This window comes from Bos mutus, chromosome 1 (assembly GCF_027580195.1).
Source record: "Bos mutus isolate GX-2022 chromosome 1, NWIPB_WYAK_1.1, whole genome shotgun sequence".
Taxonomy (NCBI): Eukaryota; Metazoa; Chordata; class Mammalia; order Artiodactyla; family Bovidae; genus Bos; species Bos mutus.
In genome coordinates this window covers 74105752-74130341 of record NC_091617.1, presented here as the reverse complement: position 1 = coordinate 74130341, position 24590 = coordinate 74105752, and the positions used below count along the sequence as shown (strand labels likewise).

Below are 24590 nucleotides of genomic sequence, written 5' to 3'. Positions count from 1 at the left end.
AATCATTTGTTCAGGTGTTTCTATTCAAGAGTAAAACAAATGCCAGAATTGAGTAAGCCATGTAATTCACATGGCAAATTAAGTGGTATCAACATTTAAGCAAATATTCGAGCAGCTCATACAGGTATTTCACATACAAATAATACCTCAAGTAATAAGGACTGTAAGAATGTTCTTTTCTTATGTTCTAAAGGCTTTTCTATGGTTCACTGACCTAAGCCAATGTGCCAGTGTTCAAAGTCTCCAATATTTCACTTCCAAAGACCCACAGTCCACACAGTGCTATGGGACTAACTATTCCTGCCCTATCTGTATGTCTTCACTGTGGGATTTACTTCTATATGCACAGTGCTGTAGGATGGTCATTTTAGAACCCCAATTGCTTGACTTAGCTTATGTCTCCTTCTGCCAGTTATCTCCTCTATAAGACCACATTATTGTTCTAATCACAAAATAATAATAACAATCCTTAATGGTAAAAATAAATAATGTATAAAATTATTCACATTCTTTGACAGAGGACACGCAGTACATCACACTACTTTTTTTGTGTTGTGTTGTAAAATACACAGGCAAGAAAAATCAACTGGATCGAGTTCTAGCCCCAATCTTACCACAATCAAAGCTGTGCAATTCTTGTATAAACCACCAACTTGTTCTGGCTCAAGGGTTTCTTACCTAAGGCAGCATTTTGCTACACAGTCCCAGGGTAAGCCACCACTGTGCTCCAGGGATGGCATTCACAATGCATCTGAGGCACCCTATGGTCCTGGAACTCTGTGATGGGAGAGATGGCCCTGCCAATTCTCATGTTTTCGTAATGCAATATCATGATTTTAAAATCTGAGACCTTTACCATGTAATTTCAGTATTCCCTCTGCATTTATGAGGTTTCAACATCATATGTACTGGAACTTGGTGAGCTAATACAAGGATTATGAGACTCTCGGTGTGTTAGCCCTGAAATCAGAAATACAACTGTGGCCTTTCCCATCCAATACCTGATTTAGTTCACTGTCTCAGGCTCTCTCCCCTGGCAAGCCTGGCCCATGAAACTTGTGTCTCAGTGACAGAAATTCAGAGTGGAAATTATCATGATGAGTTATTCCATTTCACCACTTTACCATTTGTGACTCAGTTTGTATTTCACAGGAAATGGCTGAGAAGGCCATTTAGTGAGTTTAAAGGATAAATCAAATATTAAGTGAACATAACATCAAAGAGCTTATAAAACAGATTTGCTCAAATAGTTTTTTCTTTTGGTGTTTAGCAACTTCCTCCCAATCCAGCTAAAGAATTCTCTCTGGAGAAGTGAGATGTGGAAGGTGCTGTCTCTCTATTAATAGGCTCATCTCAAGCTATGTGAATCATGGTCACTGACAGCAAATCAACAGATTAGTTATTTGGCTTTGTTAGTAATGGTAACAGATACTATCATCTTCCCCAAAAGTTTTGTTGCACCCTATGCTCCCATTCTTCTAAGCCAAGCTTCATAACAAACTCAACTCCACAGTGGACAGATACATGCATGTTGCCCTTGCACTCAGCATCTCTTAACAGGTCCTGTCATCTCTTTGTCAGATTATTACTGTGACACTTAAGCTAAAAGAATCCACCAGTCATGATCCTCTTTGCCAAAATGTACACTAAGTAGATGAAAAAGAGGAAAAGATTAAATGAACAATGAAAAAACAATAAACTCAGCAATTTCCTCAAAGTCTCTATTTTCTAATGAGATGCCAAGGAAAAGGCCACAGGAAGCAGTTTCCTTATGTAAAATTAAGCCATGCAAATCACTGGTCTCCAAGTCAACTTCACCAAAGATCAGGTGAGTTTATATTACCCATTCACAAAAACAATCCACCTAACATTTAGATTACCCTTGTTCGTTAGTAAGAAGGCTGACTAGAGTCTATCCACAAAAACTAGAGTGCAAGAACATAGTTCAGAGACTAAGATATCAAAGTCACATGGAATTAAGAGCCTTGAAGTTCTTTGTAGACCACATAAGCCCCGAGAGAAGATGGCCCCCAAATGATCCTTGCACAACAATATGAAGAATTTCATTTTCCCCTAATATGAGTTATTTACTGTGCAGAGATAACTCTAGTATTTTGCACATATCTTCCCTTTATACAATAACAGGCCATACTAACTGGATATAAAATAACAGATTTTAGTAGCTTCTGCCTTAAGATCGTAATTATTTTTGTTTACTCCTGAAATTTACTATTTCATCAACGTCAAGGGATAAGAAAAAGAGCCCACTATGGAATGAATAATGTCATGAAAACTCAACGGAAAAATGAGATGGAACAGCCTCTTTACAAGTCTTAATCACAAATTTCTAAACTAATTCTGAGCCCCACTTGTCCAGACTTTTCAAGTGTTTTCTTTACCCAATGACCCCAGCCCATATGCTTCATTCCTGAAACCCAGGAGATCACAATCAGAATTGCAAAGATGAGAACCTAAACTAGTCAACTGGTCACCAAGCAAGCTTTCCTTCTAGACTGTATTTGTTTTCAATTGTCCACAGCAAGGGTTAATCATCTGCAGATTGCAAATGACCCTGTGGGCCACACCCAAGGAAGCACAGACCTTGGCAATTCTGCTTTCTTTCTCTCGATAGCCTGGCTTAAATTGGGGATAATCACTCTGAAATTTTGAGGTATCCAATTTCCCTTTGTAAACAGATATACAGCAAAGGCTAACCATTTGAGTTTAAAGCCAAAGAAAAGAATCAGCTTCAGAAAGGCCAGGCTAAGATCTCTGATAAGTCTAAAGTTTCCTTTACACTTACTGAGACCAAACTGCAGATACTATGTTGTTCCGTGAATGTCCCAAAAGTGTGAGTGTGCAAAGATGGGAGTAACAAGACAGAAAAGTTAATGAGAAGAGCCATTTGGAACAAGGAGAGAAGCAGTTGGAAGAGAATAAGAAAAGGAGGTCTGGGTGAAAAGAAGTGAAAGGGCATGGGTGAAAACGGGGAAGTGAGAAATCGATCAGAAACGTAAGGAAGATCCCACATCATGTGTTGCCAAAGAAAGAGTTAGAAAAAGACAATAAATTTACGTTCATCTTGTGCCTACTGTCTATTATGTGTTAAGATTGCACTGTGTTATGAGAGATATAGGAAGGAAGGTTTATTTACATTTAGGTTCTCAGGAGGTAGATTAAACACTGGATGGATGGATGGACAGATGAAGGGATGTATGAGAAATAGAGATGGAGAATGAGGTGGCCACTGCCCTCAAGGACTCTACAGGATCTATGGGACAAAGAGCATGTAAACATGTAACTCTCATCCCAATCAAACCGTGGTTTCATCGAGGTATTAAGTGTTTTCCTGAATATGGGACAAGAAGCTATTAGCTAACAGAAGGTGACTGAAATCTAACTGAAAATTGTGGGAGAACGAGGGGCCAGAATGGAAGAGGAGGATCCTGGTTCTCTTCATGAATGCCCCTAGATGCTTTGCCGAAGGGGAGGGGGGTGTTAGCCACTAGGGAGCCCACCGTCAGGGCTTCTACTGACCTGGTCTCCTCCTCACTGGCCTCTTGCGGCCGCTGCAGAAGCGCACTTTGCTGAATACCCCGAGGACGTGCCTCTCGCACAGGGAGCGCCCGTCTTTGCTGGGGCTGGAACGGCGCTTGGAGGCCGACACCCGGTCGCTGTTGGACTCCCTCGCCTGTCGCTTCTGCCGGATCAAGGAGCTGGCTATCGCTGCAGCCATAGCTGCTCAGCGCGGGCCCCAGGCCCCGGGCTCCACTGCGCCCTCGGGATCACGCTCCGCCGGGGCGAGGGCAGGACCTCGGCGGCCTGGAGGGACAGGGCAGGCGCGAGGAGGCAGTGCTAATATTTGAGAAGGCTGCAGTACCAAAAACCCGGCGCCCACAAGGTTAGTCAAGAGTCTGGGCAGTGGCGACAAAATGTGTGAAAATCCAGATGTAAACTTCCCCAACCTCTGGCGGCGGGGGCGGGGCGGTCCCAGGCCTTCCTGTTAACTAGACTCTTGCATCCCAAACTTGCACCCCCAGGCGATCCGCGTCCAGGGGGGCAGTGGGGACTTTGGTCACACTGCGTTCGGAGTACCAAGTGGAAAAGGAAGAAGGATGTCCAAAACAACAAGCCGTGCCCCTGTCGGAGAGGCGCAAGCGTTGCAAGGTGTCCAAAGTATATCTACACACACATACATAGAAAACCCGTTTACAAAGCAAGAGTCTGGACCGTGGCGGGTAGCGTGCCCCCGGTAGAAAATGCTAAAAAGTGAATAAAACGTTCCTTTAGAAAACAAGCCACCAACCGCAAGAGAGGAGAGGAAGGCAGCAATTTAACTCCCTGCGGCCCGCAGTTCTGGAGATTAGGAGGTCCGTCCCGGCTGGGTGAGGTCTACCGAATGCATCGCCCCGGCTGCGGTTCTCCGGGGGCCCGCCGCCCGAGTTCTGGAATTCCGAGAGGCGCGAAGTGGGAGCGGTTAGCTGGAGTCGGGGTAGGGGCGCCTGGCGGGGCAGATGTTTCCAGCTGCGGCGAGCGCGACTCCCCGCCAGCAGCGCTGCAAAGAGAGCGGGAGGCGAGGGAGGAGGAGGGCAAGAGGGAAGGGGAGGGAAGGAAAGGAGGAGGGAGGGAGGGAGATCCTCCAGGGCCAGGCACCCTCCGGGAGAAACCCGCGAGAGGCGAGCGCCGCGGAGACGCGGGGTCCCAAAGAGCGGGCGCTCTTTCTCTTTCCGCTTTTTTTCTGGCACAAGATGGGCACAGTTGGTGATTATTTAGGGAATCCTAAATCTGGAATGACTCAGTAGTTTAAATAAGCCCCCTCAAAAGGCAGCGATGCCGAAGGTGTCCTCTCCAGCTCGGCGCCCACACGCCTTTAACTGGAGCTCCCCGCCATGGTCCGCCCGGGGCCGCCGCACCGAGCTGCTCTCCGCACAGGCTCAGAGACAGCGAGGGAAGGAGGGGGCGCCCTGGCGGGCTCGGGATCAGGTCATCGCCGCGCTGCCCCGGCCCCCCAGGCTCGCGCGGCTCGGCAGCCGACAGCTCACAGGCAGCAGATCAGATGGGGATTATCCGCTGGACGCGAGGCCGATCACTCCGTCCCGCGCGGCCCATCCCGGCCGAGGAAGGAAGTGACCAGCGCGCTGCGAACACCCGCGCGGCGGCTCGGGTGGGGCGGGGGCTGGCTGCGGGCGACTTCGGCTCCAGGAGGCTGCGGCTCCGCTTCGGAGCTGCCCACCATGGTCTGGCGCCCGAGGCGAAAGCGGGGCCCCTGGGCCGCCGGGCTTGGGGGCGTCGGGAGGCGGCCGAGCGCACCACCGGGGCCCTGGGGGCCGGACGCAGACTCTGGGGCCGGGGCCAGGAAGCAGGTGCGGTTTGCCGTCTACTCGCCCAACTCGCTGCGCGGGTGGCCGCTCAGAGCCGCGGGCTAGCGGGGTGCCCCCGCCGCCGCCTCCCTGGGCCCCAGAGGGGGCGCTCCGGGCGGAGTCCCATTCGGGGGCTGAGGCTCGGGGCACGCCGAGCCGCACCGGCTCCTGGGCGCCGCCGCCGCCTAGCCGGTTCGCTCGGCTGGAGCGCTAGCTCCGCAGGAAACTCCAGGCAGGGACGACCGCCACCGAGACGCAGGGTGGGACGAAGGGCGGGCGGCTGCCAAAGCACCTTTGGCACTGCTCTCCCACCCGCCGCGAGCTCGGGAGCGCCCAGGTGGGGCCAGGCTCCCGGAGCGCAGGGAAGCGCAGCGCGCTCGGAGCCTCCTCCCTCCCTCGCGCCCTCGGCTCCCAGACTCTTCCCCCTCCCTCCCGTCACCCCTCTCCCCCTTCTCCGTCTTCTGTCTCTCCCCTTTTCTCCTCTCTACGCAATCCTACGTGATTGAGGTTTGGATGAGAAATTCTCAGAGGCAGAGCGAAACAACTGCAGCTCGGATCGGCTCAGTCCCATCCCTCCCCGGAGAGAAAACACCATCGACCGGTTAGAGGACCCCGGTGCACAAAGAGAGGTTAGGGTTGGGGGAATTGAGAAAAAGAGGTCTGTAGTCTCTCCAATAAGCTGGAGCACAAAGAATTCTGTTTTCTCTAGTGTCTAGGGACACTAGAGAAAGTAACGATGGCCCCTTGGGCCCACCTTCAGCTCATTTTGGAAAAGGAAAATGTGTTTCCACATTCCAGGAACCCAGATCTGGGTTCGATCCTCCGGAAAGCTGCAAAACAGACTCAATCCCTAAAATGAGGGACCAGGTGAGCACTCTGCACAGAGGGGAGGATGCAGGTGGAGAGGGTGACTGTGGGCAAGGGCAGTCAGTAGCCAGCTCTGGAGGGCAATCAGATCTCCAGGAGTGCTTGTGGTGACCGCTGGACACTACTGAAAACTCAGCAGAGGAGAAAATGTCACCTAAGCTAAAATGCAGCATGAAAGATTTTGGAAACATAAAGGAGTAGCCATGCTAAGGTGTGGAAGTGGCTGTTGTCATACTAAGTATCATTCTTCAACCAGTCTTCAAATATCCTTAGTCCCTCCCCTTTACAGACATTCCCATAAGCCACCAGGGTCGTGCCAAAAGATTTAATGGGTGATTTCCAAGCAGAAACAGGTGTATGCTGGAAATACCCTAATAGTAGGCAAGGGACATGAATGTCAAGGAAACTACTGAGAATGGATGTGGGTCCTTTAGAGGGCCCAGGAATCCTCCAGATTCCTAGCAGAATGGGAACTGAGGCCTATGAGGTTGTTTAGCACAAGCACTGTTAAACAGCCCCACTGCATCTGGGGGCCAGGACATTTCATGCTGCCGCTGGGTACAGCAAAGGCAGATGGGTTTACGGGGCAGACATCTGGAGGAGGATTAAATAGGCAAGGCGCCATGAGAGCGGGGAATCCCAACTGTCAATGGGGAGCACACATCCCCTGCAGCAGTTCAGGGTGCCTGCATAAAGGGAGTGAACTTGGGATTCTGACAATATATAACAGACAGGGGAGATACACACACACACACTCAGCCCTCTTCTCCAAAAGTGAAGCCAGCCAAATACATTTTCAAAAGTACATCGGAATGTGGTAAGGGAAATTACTGAAAATCAGTTGGTAACACTGTCAATTAGGGAAATGTTCACATCTCACAGATAAAATTATGTATTTTCCTTCCTTGGCTGCCACAAGACTTGTCTCATTCTTGAGGAAGGCAGGCACACACAGTGCTGGCTCTGGGGGCTCCTTTCCTCTTGCAGTTCAACACTCAAAAAGAAAAAGGTCAGCTAAGGTGAGCAATCCAGAGAAATGGGCAAGAGATGAGTATAGAGTGAGGCCTTGAAGAAATCACTGCTAAACTCTGAGTCTTTTTCTTATCCTCAAAATGGGGACAATCAGTCCCATCTACCTCCCAGAACTGAATATGTATGTGCAAGCATTCTGAAAAGTGGAAAATGCCAAATGAGTAAAAGAGATGATGACAGTGTTTATTTTTTTAAGAGAAAGCATGATATTTTTCTGAGATGCTTTTTTTAAATGTAGATTCCTGATGGTTTCTCAGAATGTGAATATCTATGAGTAGAGCCCAGGAATTTTAAGTTTTTAACAAGTTCTTCAGGTGTCAGAGTTTGAGAGATATATAGATATACAGAGATACATTGCTCAATAATACAAAATCCTAGAAGAGAGAAATAAACTCAGACTCTCAAAAATTAATACACTTCACCAGAACTGCAGTCCTATGCCCACCAAAAAAAGGCCTGGAAAGGGAATGTGTGTTCTCTAATCTTTGAGTGTTTTGATTTTTTTTTTTCCTATGGGTTTATGACATACAAAGATGTTTCGATGCAGAAGGTAACCAGTGTAGCAGCACACGGTAGAAGAGGGTGATGAGAGAAGAGAAGAAAAAACAGATAACACTCGCTGTTTGAAGTTTTCCCTGTCTTGGCAGCATCGTTAGGCATTTATAGAACAAAATGAAAACAATAAATGCTAGCTTCCTGAAAGTGACACTCTATGTCTTTAGATCTTTACTAAAAGAATGTGGTGTTTTTGATTCAATTAAACAACAAAGACTTTACTTTTTCCCTTGTACTACTGCAGCTATTGTCAGGGTACATTTTAGCCGTTGAGCACTTTAAGTTATCATCAGCATCATTTTCTTCATTTCTCCAATGAGAAGAAATTAATATAGGAAAATCTGAGAAGTTACATAGGACCTATGTACAAGGCTCTTAAGATCAGAAGCAATACCCTAGTTAATCTTTTTTATATTCTGAAATTTATTAATTTCCTACCTGGGCCACTAAGTCTCATAAGTTTTCCTTCATGGTTAAGAAGACATTTCTGCTATCTTTGCATTTGGGTCGGGGGGGAGTCAGGAGGAAATTAAATCAACCCACTGATGATTTAATTAAATCAATCAGGTCATTTTGAAGGGCAATATCTCAGGGATAACAATACTTTGATTTTTATGCTTTTTTAAAACAACTTGAGAATTTCCATTTACAGCTCTGAAAACATCATAGGTGGAAGCAGCTGAATTACTTGGAGAAAGTTGCCAGATACACATTGAAAGGATAATTATATTTCTGACCTACCTTCAAACAAATAAAACATAGTCTTAATCATCTCTATATTTTAAAATCATCTCCGTATTTTAAAGGAAAAAAAAAAACAACAACAACAACAACAAAACAGAATGTTGAATAGTCTTTCCCAAAGGCCAAGTCTTTCAACTCCTAAATCAAACTATTAGGACCACAGCATTCATTCACTTGAAAGCTTGAACTGGGCACACGTTGCATCCAAGGCCTGTTTCGTTACCAAGAGGAACTCTCTATTCTCTCTATACATCTCTCTATTCTCCCTGCCCTCACAAGCTTATAGTCCATGCCATCATGATCTTATTTGGCTCCTGTCTTAATCACCTACTTGCTGTATGCTACTGCACAAGCTATTCAATCTCCAAACCACATCTGCAAAATATATCAATGAAAATGACACAAGTAGTTCCTTATCTAACTGGGCTGCTGCAGGCTCAAAGAAGATGAGATAATAATGTAAAGTCTTAGAATGAGCATGCCATCATTAAAATATCCATTTAAAGCAAAGCCCTGCTATAAAAATCCAGACTTGCCAAAACAGGAAAACATACCTTGTGATTCAAACATATCATCATTCGCTCGTGGACATAATGTATTTAACAAAGGCTGGAAATCCACTTGAAATGAACGATTAACTTTGACATTATAATGGCAAATAAAATTTTCATTAGTGGAATATTGTCAATGTCCTTGTCTATTGGAAACACAAAGGAGTCTAGCTCTGCTCATATATCATCCTGATCTGAGATCAGGCCCCTGACTCAAAGCTTGGTGAATATGAGCTCACCAGCCTCTGACACTGCACGCTTGACAGGTAGAAGATCTTTTCTCCATGAATGCTATCCCACACAATGGCTGTACTTCGACTTCCTTTTTGACGCCAGATTGTCAGTTAAAATAGGCTGGTTACAGCAGCACAAATGATTTCTTTCTAATAATTTGTGATTTCCTTTATGGTGCCTTATTCAACAGTTTAACAATTACTACATGTGATATGTTTGTCTGATTTTAGTCATCTCTCAAAATAAGAAAGACAATTCTTCTTCATGACACAGATTAAAGTTAGTATCCTTATTGCCCAGGTAAAGAAATTATCAATGTTTTAAAGAATGTCTGTTTTAATAAGAAATATAAGCTATAACTTGGAGAAAGCAATGGCACCCCACTCTAGTACTCTTGCCTGGAAAATCCCATGGAAAGAGGAGCCTGGAAGACTGCAGTCCATGGGGTCGCTGAGGGTTGGATACAACTGAGCAACTTCACTTTCACTTTTCACTTTCATGCGTTGGAGAAGGACATGGCAACCCACTCCACTGTTCTTGCCTGGAGAATCCCAGGGATGGGGAAGCCTGGTGGGCTGCCGTCCATGGGGTTGCACAGAGTCGGACACGACTGAAGTGACTTAGCAGCAGCATAAGCTATAACTATGGTGAGCCAGGGCTAAACTCCCTGCAGAGTTCTAAGTGGCTTGCAATTATTGATACATTGAATCCTCCCTATAAGGTATGTTCTGTCATTATTCTCATTTTATAAATGAAGAAACTGACACACAGAGAGGTTAAGTTGCTTAGTCAGCCACCCAGTTAAGAACTGGCAGAATTCAAATTTAACTAATTTAATTATTTCCAGAGCTCCTTTTTTACCCTCTATGTTACACTGTATGTCAACAGAAGCATGATGCCATAAATAACCATGTAATTCAATTAATAAAATAAGAATATAATCATCATTTGCACTGATAGTCTTTTTACTGTTTAGAAATCATCTTCCCATGTATTATCTTATTAAGGCTTTCAACAATCTTGGAAGGAAAATTAAGGAGATACTAAGAACCCAATTTACAAATGAGACTCTAATTTAAAGTGATGTAATCTCCCCAGGCCCCACAACAGATGAGTGAAGATACATGAGTTTAATCTAGGCCTTCTGACTTCAGTGTTTCTCATGGCCCAACTGAGCTCACATAAAAAAATTGCACTGGTGACTCAGTTGGTAAAAAATCCACCTGCAATGTAGGAGACTGCTTGCAGTGCAGGAGACCCTGGTTCGATCCTTGGGTCGGTAAGATCCCCTGAAGGCAATGGCAACCCACTCCAGTATTCTTGCCTGGGAAATCCCATGGACAGAGGAACCTGGGGTGCCTCAGTCCATGGGGTCACAAAAGAGTCAGACAGCCCTAAGTGACTGAACCTGCACAAAGAAGAAAAGATGAGAATGTGGTATGTCCTTTCCTTCTCTGACCTCAGTCCTCCCTGAGCAGGATTTCACACCATGTGAATGACCTTGAAGAGATCATTCTGTGTGGGAAAGGAGTGCGGGCCTTAAGTGTCCCAAATCTTCTCCCTCCACAGCTTTTACCTCTCTCTGTGCGTGGGAGCTAAGGTGGTTGTCTTCTCACTCCTGGCATAGGAGGGTATCTTTGGTTCTGAGACTGTGGCCTCCAAACACTCACCTCCTTAGTTCAGTAATTTAAGTTGAGCTTCATGAGAAAACTACAGAAAAACTAAATCAAAACAGAAATTAGAGAAATTTATAAGTTATAAATTTATAAAGTTACACTTCTTCCCTTCTCATTCCTAAAAAAAAAATGTACATTGGTTTGGCTTGAAACACATATCTGGCCCTTGGCTATTTTCCTTCCTAGCTGGATTGAGGATCTTTAAAAACTGCCCCCAATTGATTCTCCATCATTTTTGCCCTTTCCTGATTTCCAGTGCCGCTGCTTCAGTGATACCCCTTCCTTCTAGATGAGGAATGTGGCTTCAAGGTCCTCATAAGAATGTAAAACCCATAATGACAAGGTTTGTCTTTTGTATTTATTTTCTATCTCCAGTTCCTAAAATAGTATATAGCACACACTCAATAAATACTTTAATGAATTAACTAATGAATTTATCCACCCATCCACCAATCTTTTTAAGTCAAAATGAAATATTTATTCTTATACAAAGAAACAAACTCAGCTAATTCAAGGGTAGCTTCCACATTTCCAACTTGATCGTTTTGCTTTATAAATACTCTTTAAAATCTGTCTAAATCCCATCCATTCATTAAAATTGGATATCCTTAGAGGCCACATGGTATCCAGATTTCTGCACTGACCAACTTCCACCCCCTATATTTAGGTGTATAGTTTCAGCTCTTATCTTTCTCTCTCTCTTTTCTCTCAATCCCACCACCCCCTCTCATACACACACATTCAGAGAAGAAAAGGGATATAACAATAATGAAAACAGAGCACAGAATCGATAAAATGTCAAATTTTAAAGGCTCAGAATATGATCAAAATGACCTTAAAATGGTTTGATAATCCTAAAATTCATGCTGTCACCCATCTGTACTTAGCTGCTTTCTCCATGGACCTAGTTGCTCCATTTCTAAATTTAGATTCCAAATTTTCAGGGAATGGATCTTGTTGAAATAGCAGTCTCTTCCAGCATCCAGCACATGACTGACAGTCAAATTATATTATTAATATTGTCATAAATTCATATTTTGTCCCATGTGCATGTAGCACTGGGCTCTGTGAAAATAACCATTAGCGAAAGACTCCATTGGTCCTATTTGATATTTAATAAGATTTTATTGGATATATATTTGATATTTAATAAGACTGAATTGGAAATAACTGAAATATCCAAACTGGCTAGAGAAAATTTTCAGGGGATCAAATGGAAGTTTCGACAAGGTGACCAGTAAGGTCATTTGTAGTCCAAACTGTTTAGAATTCTCCAAAATTAAAATGTAAATTAGAGGGCTTCCCTCGTGGCTCAGTGATAAAGAACCCATCAATGCAAAAGACACAGTTTCAATCCCTGGTCTGGGAGTATCCCATATGCCGCAGAGCAGTTAAACCTGTATGTCACAACTACTGAGCCTGTGCTCTTAGAGCCCAGGAAATGAAACTACTAAGCCTTCGTACAGCAACTACTGAAAACCCTGCGCCCTAGAGCCTGTGCTCCACAACAAGAGAAGCCAGCACAATAAGAAGCACGCACACTGTCACTGGAGAGCAGCCCCAACACACTGCAACTAGACAAGAGTCCACACAGCAATGAAGATCCAGCACAGCCAAAAAGTAAATAATCAAAAATGCTTAAAGAAATGTAAATTAGAAAGAATAGGTGATTTACAATAATATTTCCTTGCATAAAGTTACTTTGTCTGAGCCTAACTTTGTTTGCCAGTAAAATGACTTAGATTAATTAAAGTAATATGTTGAAAAGATAGCATTGGTTTCTGAAACAAGGAACTGTATGAATGAATGAATGGGTAGATGCGTAGATGGATGGATAGATGAAAAGCAGCATCATTCATCTACAAACCTCTAAATTCACATTGTTAGGCTAAACAAAATAGCTCAAAATAAAAATATCTGGCAAGCTTCCTTGTGGAATACTATGGAGACAAGAAAATGTTAGAGAATTCCACAGTAGTAAATAAAAGCACTTAATAAACTTCTAAGTCATTCACTTACCAATTATTTTCACATAAAATTATATTCTCCTGTGATTAATTTTGCCCACTAATTCACCATATGCAACATGAAATCAAGAGGATATTGGTGTAGATGGCTGTTTGTTTACGCAATCAAAGCCAAGATGCATAGATGAACAGATAGATAGATATAGTTGTAAACATGCATTTTAGTGGTCAGATATCCAGAAAAGAATAAGATGACTGTATAAGCATATTTATTTAAATGGCATTTGAAGCAAGAAAGAACAATGATATTTTTGTAATGTTTTGGATAGAATATACTTTTTAAATATACAGTATTAGCTAGAAGGGATTTGATGAGGTCATCAATCCATTCTAGACAATATATACATATTGTAATCACTAGAGACCACAGAAAAGAAATTTCTTTAAAAAGTAAGCTAGAAAATTGTCTCCAGTTAGTTGAATATGCTAAGAATACAGCAACGGAGAAAAGATCCATTCTATTCTCTTCATTTAAGGAAATAGCCATAGCTAGCTTTTAAAAGATAAGTAACCAGAAGCATTTATTATTTTCTGAGGGAAAAAGCTAGGGAAAGAATGTTGACTTTATGTTAAAAGTAGAAACAGAATTGAGGAGAATCATGATTTACATTTTTTTGTACCCGTGAGGATCTAGTAAATTACTTTGACAATAGTAGACACTCTGTAAATGTATGTTGATTTAATTTGACTTGAAAGTATTAAATGTTCAGAATGAGTGAGAACAGTCTTGACTTTTACCTTAGGCATATTTTTATTAATAAAAATAATAGTGGTATCATCTCTAATCTCTGATAGCATCAGGTAAGTAGTGGCTATGAAAAAAAAAAAAGACACAAATATCTGATAAATATAAAGGAAAACATTTGGCCTTAATCTAGTAGTGTGTTTCCTCTTATCCTCTTTATGAACCTAGCACAGATGTCAGGCTACATTTTCTGATGGTGCTACAATGACAAAATCCTAGTGTAAACCCACAACATTCTTGAAAGGAGAAGGGTTATTCCCTTAAGTGAGTTGCAAAGTCATAGTTTCAGGCATCACATAAGAAAGAGATGTGGGATTGGGAACTGCATTTAACTCAAGGAAGAGGTATACCTTTCTTTTTATCTACATTTTGAGTAATCCATCCGCACTTAAAAGTTTTTCTGTCAACTGAAGAAAATGTTCTCTACCAAAGAGAATGAGGTTAGAAACTACATAGGAAAACACTCTCATAGAGACTTTTAATATAGTAGTCTGCAGCTATAAACTCCAGAGAATGACCCATATCAAGTTATCTAGATGTAGTTGTAAATTATCTCAGTGATGTAATCCCTTTCGTTACACACTGGCCTTCAGTATAGCTTTATATTAACCCAAATTTTTATTTCAGTCCAGGAATCATTGGGTTATATAATTTCAGGCTTTTTTAGTTCAAATCACATAAAAACATCAACTTAAAACTCTACATTCAAAGTATGTGTTAGAAGTATTTGATTAAAAACTCTCATCAAAGTGGGTTTAGAGGGAACATATCTCAATATTAGAAAGGCCATTTAAGACAAATCTACTTATATGCAGAGGACATCATGAGAAATGCTGGGCTGGATGAAGCACAAGCTAGAATCAAGATTGCAGGAAGAAATATCAAAAACCTCAGATATGCAGATGACACCATCTTTATGGCAGAAAGTGAAGAAGAACTAAAGAGCCTCTTGATGAAAGTGAAAGAGGAGAGTGAAAAACTTGACTTAAAGCTCAACATTCAGAAAACTAAGATCATGGCATCTGGTCCCATCACTTCATGGCAAATAATAGATGGGGAAACAATAGAAACAGTGGCAGAGTTTATTTTGGGGGCCTCCAAAATCACTGCAGGTGGTGATTGCAGCCATGAAATTAAAAGATGCTTACTCCTTGGAAGGAAAGTTATGACCAATCTACACAGCATATTAAAAAGCAGAGACATTACTTTGCCAGCAAAGGTCCATCTAGTCAAGGCTATGGTTTTTCCAGTAGTCATGTATGGATGTGAGAAAGCTGAGTGCTGAAGAATTGATGCTTTTGAACTGTGGTGTTGGAGAAGACTCTTGAGAGTCCCTTGGATTGCAAGGAGATCCAACGTGTCCATCCTAAAGGAAATCAGTCCTGAATATTCATTGGAAGGACTGATGCTGAAGCTGAAACTCCAATACTTTGGCCACCTGATGTGAAGAGCTGACTCATTCAAAAGACTGATGCTGGGAAAGATTGAAGGCAGGAGAAGAAGGGGATGAGATGGTTGGATGAGATGGTTGGATGAGATGGTTGGATGGCATCACCAACTTAATGCACATGAGTTTGAGTAAACTCTGGGAGTTGGCGATGGACAGGGAGGCCTGGCGTGCTGCAGTCCATGGAGTCACAAAGAGTTGGACATGACTGAGCAACTGAACTGAACTGAACTGAACATCATACTCAAAAGCTGAAAGCCTTCCTACTAAATTCATGAATAAGACAAGGAAACTCACTCTTGCAGCTTCTATTTAACATAATATATGAAATTTTGGCTGTAGCAACCAGACAAGAAAAAAGATCAGATCAGATCAGTCGCTCAGTCGTGTCCGACTCTTTGCCACCCCATGAATCGCAGCACACCAGGCCTCCCTGTCCATCACCAAGTCCCAGAGTTCACTGAGACTCACGTCCATCGAGTCAGTGATGCCATCCAGCCATCTCGTCCTCTTTCGTCCCCTCCTCCTGCCCCCAATCCCTCCCAGCATCAGAGTCTTTTCCAATGAGTCAACTCTTCACACGAGGTGGCCAAAGTACTGGAGTTTCAGCTTTAGCATCATTCCTTCCAAAGAAATCCCAGGGCTGATCTCCTTCAGAATGGACTGGTTGGATCTCCTTGCAGTCCAAGGGACTCTCAAGAGTCTTCTCCAACACCACAGTTCAAAAGCATCGATTCTTCAGCACTCAGCCTTCTTCACAGTCCAACTCTCACATCCATACATGACCACAGGAAAAACCATAGCCTTTACTAGACGAACCTTTGTTGGCAAAGTGATGTCTCTGCTTTTGAATATGCTATCTAGGTTGGTCATAACTTTCCTTCCAAGGAGTAAGCGTCTTTTAATTTCATGGCTGCAGTCACCATCTATAGTGATTTTGACAAGAAAAAAGAAAAGATATGCAAATTGAAAAGGAAGAATGAACTGTAACTATTTGCAGATAGCATGGTATTTATATAGAAAACTCTAAAGACTTCACCTCAAAACTATTAGAATTAATAAATAAATGCAGCAAAGTTTCAGGATACAAAATTAATACACAGAAATTTGTTGCTTTTCTATCCACAGTAGTGAACTATTAGAAAAGAGAAAGATTAAAAAAAGCAACTGTTTAAAATCACATAAAAATTTAAAAATATCTAGGAATAAACTTAACCAAGGAGGTGAATGACCTGTACTCTGAGAACACAGATAAAGGAAACTGAAGATGATACAAAGAAATGCAACAATACCCTATGCTGTAGGAGTGGAAAAATTAAAATTAATAAAATGACCATACTACCCAAATCAATCTACAGGTCTAATGCAATCCTGATAGAAATCTTACCACATTTTTCACAGAACTGTAAAAAATAATCTTAGTATTCATATGGAACCACAAAAAAACCCAAATTGCCAAAGCAATCTTGAGAGAGAAAAAAGAAAAAACAGAGCTGGAGGTGTCATTCTCTCAGACTTTAGACTAAACTACAAAGCTACAGTAAATAAAACTGTAAAGTACTGGCATAAAAAGAAACATATCAGTGGAACAGAATAAAGAGCCCAGAAATAAACCTACATACCTATGGTCAATTAATCTACAACAAAGGGGGCAAGAATATATCATGGAGAAAAGACAGTCTCTTCAATAAATGATGCTAGGAAAACTGGACATCTACAGTAAAACAATGAGATTAGACCTTTTTCTCATACCATATATAAAAATAAACTCAAAATGGATTAAAGACCTAAATATATGATCAGAAACCATAAAACCCCTAGAGAAGAACATAGGAAGAACATTTTGACATACATTTCAGCAATATTTATATATTTTTGGATCTGTCTCCAAAGGCAAAAGAATTAAAAGCAAAAATAAACAAATGGGACCTAATTAAACTTAAAAGCTTTTGCACAGCAAAGGGTATCATTGACAAAATGAAAAGATAAGCAATAGAATGGGAGAGAATATTTGGAAATTATATAACTGACAAAAGGTTAATAGCTAAAATATATAAGTAGCTCATACAACTCAATATAAAAAAAACAAATAATTCAATATAATAAATGTGTAGTAGACCTAAAGGTACAGTTTTCCAAAGAAGACATATAGATGACTAATAAACACATAAAAATATGCTCAAATCACTAATTATTAGAGAAATGAAAATTAAAAACTATCACTTCACACATCTCAGAATGGCTATCATCAAAAAGTCTATAAATAACAAATGTTGCCAAAGATGTACACTTTTGGTGGAAATGCAAACTGTCACAACCACTATAGACAACAGTATTAGGACTTCTCAAAAAGCTAAAATAGAACCACCATACAACCCAGCAATTCTACTCCCAGGTATATCTCCACAAAACATGGAAACACTAATTCAAAAAGACACATTGATCCCAATGTTCATAGCAGCTCTACTTATAATAGCTAAGACATGGAAGCAACCCAAGTGTCCATCAATAGATGACTCGATAAAAATGATGTGATTATATATATAATAGAATACTGTATCTGTGTGTCCTTAGTCACTCAGTCATGTCCGATTCTTTGTGACTCCATGGACTACATCCCACCAGGCTCCTCTGTCTATGGGATTTTCCCAAGCAAAAATACTGGAGTGGGTTGCCGTTTCCTCCTCCAGCAGATATTCCTGGCCCAGGGATCAAACCTGTATCTCCTGCATTGGCAGGCAATTCTTTACCACTGAGAAACCTGGGAAGCACCATAATAGAATATTAGTCAGTCATTAAAAAAGAATGAAATTCTGTCATTTGTAGCAAGATAGATAGACCTAGAGAATATTATGCTCATGAAATAAATCAGAGAAAGACAAATACCATGTGAAATCATTTATATCTAAAATATAATACAAATTAGTGTAAATAGTAAAACAGAAACAAACTCACAGATTTAGAAAACAAACTAGTGGTTACCAGTAGGGAGAGGGAAGTAGGAGGAACACAGTGGGGGTATGATATTAAGAGACACAAACTACTATACGCAACAGATAAGCAACAAGGATATACTGTATTGCACAAGGAATTATATCCATTATCTTGTAATAATTTTAATGGGGTATAAACTATAAAAATAATGAATCACTGCTATACACCTGAAACTAATATAATATTGTAAATCAAGTATACCATTTTTTTTTAAGTATTAGAAGGAAAGAAAGGATAGAGTAGGAAAGAGAAGGGAAAATAAGACTTACTAGGCACCAGCTCTGTACAGGTTCATTTAGTTAATCCTCAGGGTAACCAAACAAGGCCAACATTGCTATCCACATGTACAATGAAAAAACTATAAGTCAGAAAAACTGAAGTATGAGTCTGGTCAAGAATTCAAATATAGTTTAACTGACACCAAATCCAAAGCTCTTTTCATAACTTTTTAGATGATGAATCCACAATATGAATTTAAAAGATGATCATTTATACCCTTAATGTGTTAGAAAGGTTAAGATAACCCATGAGTTAAGTCCACTCAGAATTCAAGTCATAGGCATTCATGTTGTTCTCTGGTGATCATGATCTCATTTGAAGTACTAGCTTAATAACTAGAGCCAGGGATAGAGAATTGAGGAAAGCTTATGTCTGTCATCAAGTATCCGAAATGTTCTTATTGAAAAAATAGGTATCTTATGTGTCCAGAGGCAAACTTGGATTCCATAAGCAGTTATATACAAGGAAGTACAGACTAAACATCAAACGTGAGTTTCCCATTGTCTGAGACATTCAAGTCAGGATCAGGAGGCAAAAACCACAAGAGGAAGGTTTTCAGAGTGGAAATGAGTGTTCTATAAAATGGTTACAGTCAGCATTGCTGGGGTAGAATCAAAACCACTATAGGATGTATCCAAGGCAAAACTTGGCAAAACTTTTTTTTTTTAAATAAGAAAATAAAAGGATAAGCTTAATGAATGGTGAAACGCATTACTAGTGGGGGAAATTAACAGTAAAATGGAGCAAGATTCAAGGAGGCTGTCAAAGGAAGCATATCAGGACAACCCTGTGAAGGAGGCACAGAGCTAAGATTTATTTTATATAGCATGAACATGTGTCACAAAGTCTATATAACTGATCAAAGGTGAAATGCTATTGTTACCATAGCTGTAGCATTCTAGATTAAGGGAAAGAAAACATATAAACCTATGAAAATGTGAGTAAGGAAAGCTCCTCAGGAAAGGCCAGTGTAAAAAGCCCCTAAGGGGACTTCCCTTCTGGTCCAGTGGTTAAGAATCCACCTTGCAAAGCAGGAGACGTGGGTTCGATCCCTGGTCAGCCACAACTATTGAAGCCCGTGTGCCACAACTATTGAAGCCCGTGTGCTGCAACTATTGACCCCATGCACCACAACTAAAGAGTTCATGTGCTGCAACAAAAGATCCTTCATGATGCAACAAAGATCCTGTGCGGTGTAACTAAGACCCAAGGCAGCCAAATAAATATTTAAGAAAGAAAAGTGAAGTCGCTCAGTCGTGCCCGACTCTTTGTAACCCCATGGATAGTAGCCTGCACCAAGCTCCTCCGTCCATGGAATTTTCAAGGCAAGAGTACTGGAGTGGGTTGCCATTTCCTTCTCCAGCGAATCTTCCCAACTCAGGGATCGAACCCAGGTCTCTCACATTATAGACAGATGCTTTACTGTCTGAGCCACCAGGGAAATATTAAATAAATATTTAATAAGTAAATAAATAAAAGCCCCTAAGATGTGAGTCAAAACCATAGTGTACTGTACAAAGGATGGTCACTGATCCTTCTGGATGCTGCTCTCTGCTAGAAAGATCCCACATTGAGGGAGGATACTTTAAACTAACCAAAAGTTAATGAGCTTAACAAAGGAAAAGTATTAGGAAGGCAAAGAATAGTGTTAGCAACTCAATGAGTTCCCTGCACAGAAGGGTTTCTGTAGGTAAACTGAGGTTCATCATGGACAGTGTGAAAATATTTATTTGTCCCGAAGATGCAGTTGTCTCCTACAAGATGGACAATTACTACTATGAGTAATCGTAGAGAAATCTGGAGACTCAATTTACAGTAGAAAGCAGGAAATATTTAAATCTATGTACATATTCACAGCTTTGAATATTGTATCTTTGATATTACTTTTTTAGAATGAAAAAGGAAAATCACAACTCTGGAAAACTTAAAACCAATTTGAAAAAACTATCTGAGAGAAAAAGTCTTACAAAATAATTTAGAACTAAATATCCCAAACCACAGTGGGGAAGATGAAGAGACATCAGAAGGTAGATTGCAAGTTGTCACATTGATGAATTTGAGAAGATAACCATTGCACTTTTTCAACAATTTTTACTTTACTGTATACAAAGTATTATCTTCAAAATGGAGAATAGGGAAGAACAAGATGGCAGAGGAGTAGGTGGACATGGAGTACATCTCTCTCCACGGATACATCAGGAATACACCTTCAGACACAGAAGGCCGTGCAGAACACCAGCTGAGAGCGGACAGGAGTACCTGACCAGTGGAAAAGAATATATAGAACCACGTGAAACTTGGTAGAAGCAAAGAACTAGGGGGAAAAACAGGGGTGTTAGTAGGACTGCACCTGCCCTCAGCGGGTGAGGGAACTGAAGCAGGGGTCCGATTCCCACATCCGGGCAATCCTCTGAGTCAGAGGAGAAACATTTAGGGCTGAGAGTGGAACAGCTGATCTGTGGCAGCCTATACAGAATGAGAATCAGACAGTCCTTGCTGCAGCCATACATATCCCATACAGGAACACTGGTGCCCCGGAAGGCACAGAGGCTGGGAGCTGGAGTTTAGGGATTGTGGAGCAGTCCCAGAGCGAGGGCTGCTGTTGACTGCAGACACACTGATTGAGGGGATGTGAGGGAGGAGATCATGGTGGGAAATGCCAGTGGAGGAAAGCCAGGCAGCCATGGAAGCAAGGAAATACTGCTGAGTCACACGCAGGCGGTGGAGCCATCACCATAGCCACTCTCTCCCCACACAGCCAGCATCGGCAGCTCAACAACAGAGAGACTGGCCCATCAAACGCCTGATGCACTGAACTACAGAGTAGGACCCCACCCAGGGTGCCCCTTGAAGTGCCTCACACGCCAATCTACAGATTAGGACCCCAGCCAGGGGGGCCCCTCTATGTGCCTGACGTGCTGAACAACAGAGAAGGACCCCAGGCAAGGGAGCCCCCTAAGTGCCTGAACAGGGCAGAGCTACAGAGAAAGAGAGGCCAAAGAGGCCTTCTGATCACCAGCTACAAGAGGCTCAAAAAAAGACACTGATAGGATCATAACTCCTGTGGCAGAGGCAGTACGTGTCCCTGCACACTTGGTGCCACCAGGGTCCCTGAAAGCCAAGCAGCTACAACACCTTCACACTGAACTCTCACTAGGGCAGAGCTGCCACAAGCAAAAAAGTCTTGTGTCTACGCATCCAGGGTTGCTTCAGTCTTGTCCAACTCTTTGCGACCCTGTTGACTGTGGCCTGCCAGGCTTCTCTGTCAGGGAGGGGGTTTCTCCAGGCAAGAATACTAGAGTGTATTGGCCAATACTGGAGCATATTGGCCAATACTGGTTTCCATACCCTTCTAGAGCACTATATTCCCTGCTGCCCTAGCTGCCAACCTCCCTGAGTACCTGGTGCTGCCAGAACCCCTGCGACCCAAGAAGCTACACTGCCTCCACACCTGGCCCTCACAGGGGCAAACCCAAGCCCTCCAGGGCAGCCTCAGGAGCAAACCCAGTGGACGACCCACATGTAGAGGTGGGAAAAAAAAAAAAAAAAAAAAACACAATTGAAATCAAGGGGCAGTGTGGCTAAGGAAGAAGACCCAAAACCTTCCCACCAGCTGCACAAGCTGCAAATTAAATTCACACAATCAACTAGGCAAACTCCATGTCTATGGAATATATAAAAGGCCACTGAGAGCTCCCACAAAAGAAAATGCACTATTTCTGATAGCTGTGGACATTGGAGGCAAGAACACACAGGAGTAGGACCAGGTTAGAATCTGAGCTGCCCCCACAGCAGATCCAGAGATCAGCACAGTGTTGGAGGGAATCCTAGGGAGGTAAAGTGGACTGTGACTCCAAAAGGCAAAGGACTCTGACACCAGTGATTCAAGAAAAACATTTATTATTCTTATGTTTTGACTTGTTCTGTAGATTCTTTCAGATTTTTTTTTCTTTTTCCTTTTTTCTGCTTCCATTTTTTTCCTTTTCTCTTTCTTATAATTTTAACTTTTAATACTTTTAAACATATTAATTTTTCCTATATTTATTCCTTTGTATGCCTTTCCTACTATTCTTTAACCTTCGCAGTTAATCTTTAATGTATATAAATCTTTTTCATCTACCTCTATTTAACTTTGCATATCTATCCTTCCTTTCCTCTCAACATATTTGTTAGTTTTGTTTTCAATGCTTTATTCCCCACTTGGCACCTTGCTTTAGTCTTGTTTTCTGGTTTGTGCCTTAGTTTTGTTCTTGACTGGTAAATACAATTTTTTATTTCCTTTGTTCACTGGGTCAATCTACTGTACTTTATTTTCGTTGGACTGTTTTGACTTTGCACGTGGGTATATATGTATACATGAATATTTCATTATTTTAATTATAATTTGCCTGATTTTGTAACTACCATTTGTTAGGGGTTCATTTTGGTTTTTTATTTTTGTATATCTATTTTAATCTCACTTAATGCATAACAAACCACTTGGGCAATCTTTATTCCTGACCAGAGATCAAGCCCTGAGCCTTTGGAGTGAGAGCACTGACTCCAAGACCCTAGATTACCAGAGAACTAACCCTAGGGAGTATGAAATAGTGAGAACTCACACAACCAAAACCACTTGAATACAAAACACAGCATCATCCAACCACCCTGTGCAGGATGCCTCATCTATGCAACAAACAAAAATACAGACCCAATCATAAGTAGACAGGATTACCACCTCCTTCAGCCTTGCCTACCAAAGGAAAAACAAACAAACAAACAAAAACTCAGCACAAATCTCACCCTATATGAAGCTTACACAAACCACTGGACCAACCTTAGGAGGGCAGACCAAAAGAAAGAAAGAATTCAACCTTCTTCAAGGAAAGAATTCAACTTTCCTTGAAGCCTGGGAAAAGGAGACCTCAAACACAATAATTTAAAAAAAAAATAACGAAAAGGCAGAGAAATACTACACAAATCAAGGAACAAACTAGAAACACAGAAATTCAAATAAATGAAGAGGAAATAGGCACACAACCTGAAAAAGAATTCAGAATAATGACAGTAAAGATGATCAAAAACCTTGAAAGCAAAATGGAGAAAATACAAGAATCAATTAACAAAGACCTAGAAGAATTAAAGAATAAACATAACAGAGACAAAAAACACAACTACTGAAATTAAAAATACTCTAAATGAAAGAAAGTGAAGTCGCTCAGTTGTGTTCGACTCGTTGCGATCCCCCATGGACTGTGGCCTACCAGGCTCCTCAACCATGGGATTTTCCAGGCAAGAGTACTGGAGTGGATTGTCATTTCCTTCACCAGGGGATCTTTCCAACCCAGGGATGAAACCTGGGTCTCCCGTAGTGCATGCAGATGCTCTACCTTCTGAGTGAACAGGGAAGCCCCAAAAACACTCTAAAAGGAATCAAAAGCAGAAAATCTGAAACAGAAGAATGTCTCAGTGAGCTGGAAGATAAAATGTTGGAAATAACTTCTGAAGAGCAGGATAAAGTAAAAAGAATGAAAAGAACTGAGGATAGTCTCAGAGACCTCTGGGACAATATCAAACACACCAACATTTGAATTAAGGGCTCCCAAAAGAAGAAGAGAAAAAGAAAGGGTGTGAGAACATTTTTGAAGAGATTATAGTTGAAAATTTCCCCAACATAGAAAAGGAAATAGTCAGTCAAGTCCAAGAGGCACAAAGAGTTCCATACAGGATAAACCCAAGAAAAAACAAGCCAAGACACATACTAATCAAACTAACAAACACTAAACACAAAGAAAGAATATTAAAAGCAGCAAGGGAGAAGCAACAAGTAACATACAAGGGAAACCCCACATGCTTAACAGCTGATCTTTCAGCAAAAACTCTACAGGCCAGAAGGGAACAGCAGGATATATTTAAAGGACTGAAGGAGAAAAATCTACAACCAAGATTACTGTACCCAGCAAGGATCTCATTCAAAATTGATGGAGAAATAAAAAGCTTTTTCAGACAAGCAAAAGTTAATAGAATTCAGTATGACCAAACCAGCTTTACAACAAATGTTAAAGGGACTTATATAGTCAAGAAATACAAGAGAAGAAAA

The 24590-nt window shown here is 41.6% G+C and overlaps 1 protein-coding gene across 5 annotated transcripts in view; it reads right to left on the bottom strand.

Moving 5' to 3' along the window:
• FGF12 (fibroblast growth factor 12) overlaps positions 1-24590 on the bottom strand; it is a 601258-nt gene that overhangs the window by 271336 nt on the left and 305332 nt on the right. For 2 of the 5 annotated variants that reach the window (XM_005903168.3, XM_070371766.1), the window contains exon 1: positions 3538-4448. The exons of 2 other annotated variants lie outside the window; for them this stretch is intronic. In XM_005903168.3, coding sequence (XP_005903230.1) covers positions 3538-3736 — 199 coding nt within the window. In that variant the 5' untranslated portion in view covers positions 3737-4448. Of the gene's footprint in view, positions 1-3537; positions 4745-24590 lie in introns of those variants that run through there. One more of the 5 variants, XM_070371782.1, reaches the window with a different exon arrangement.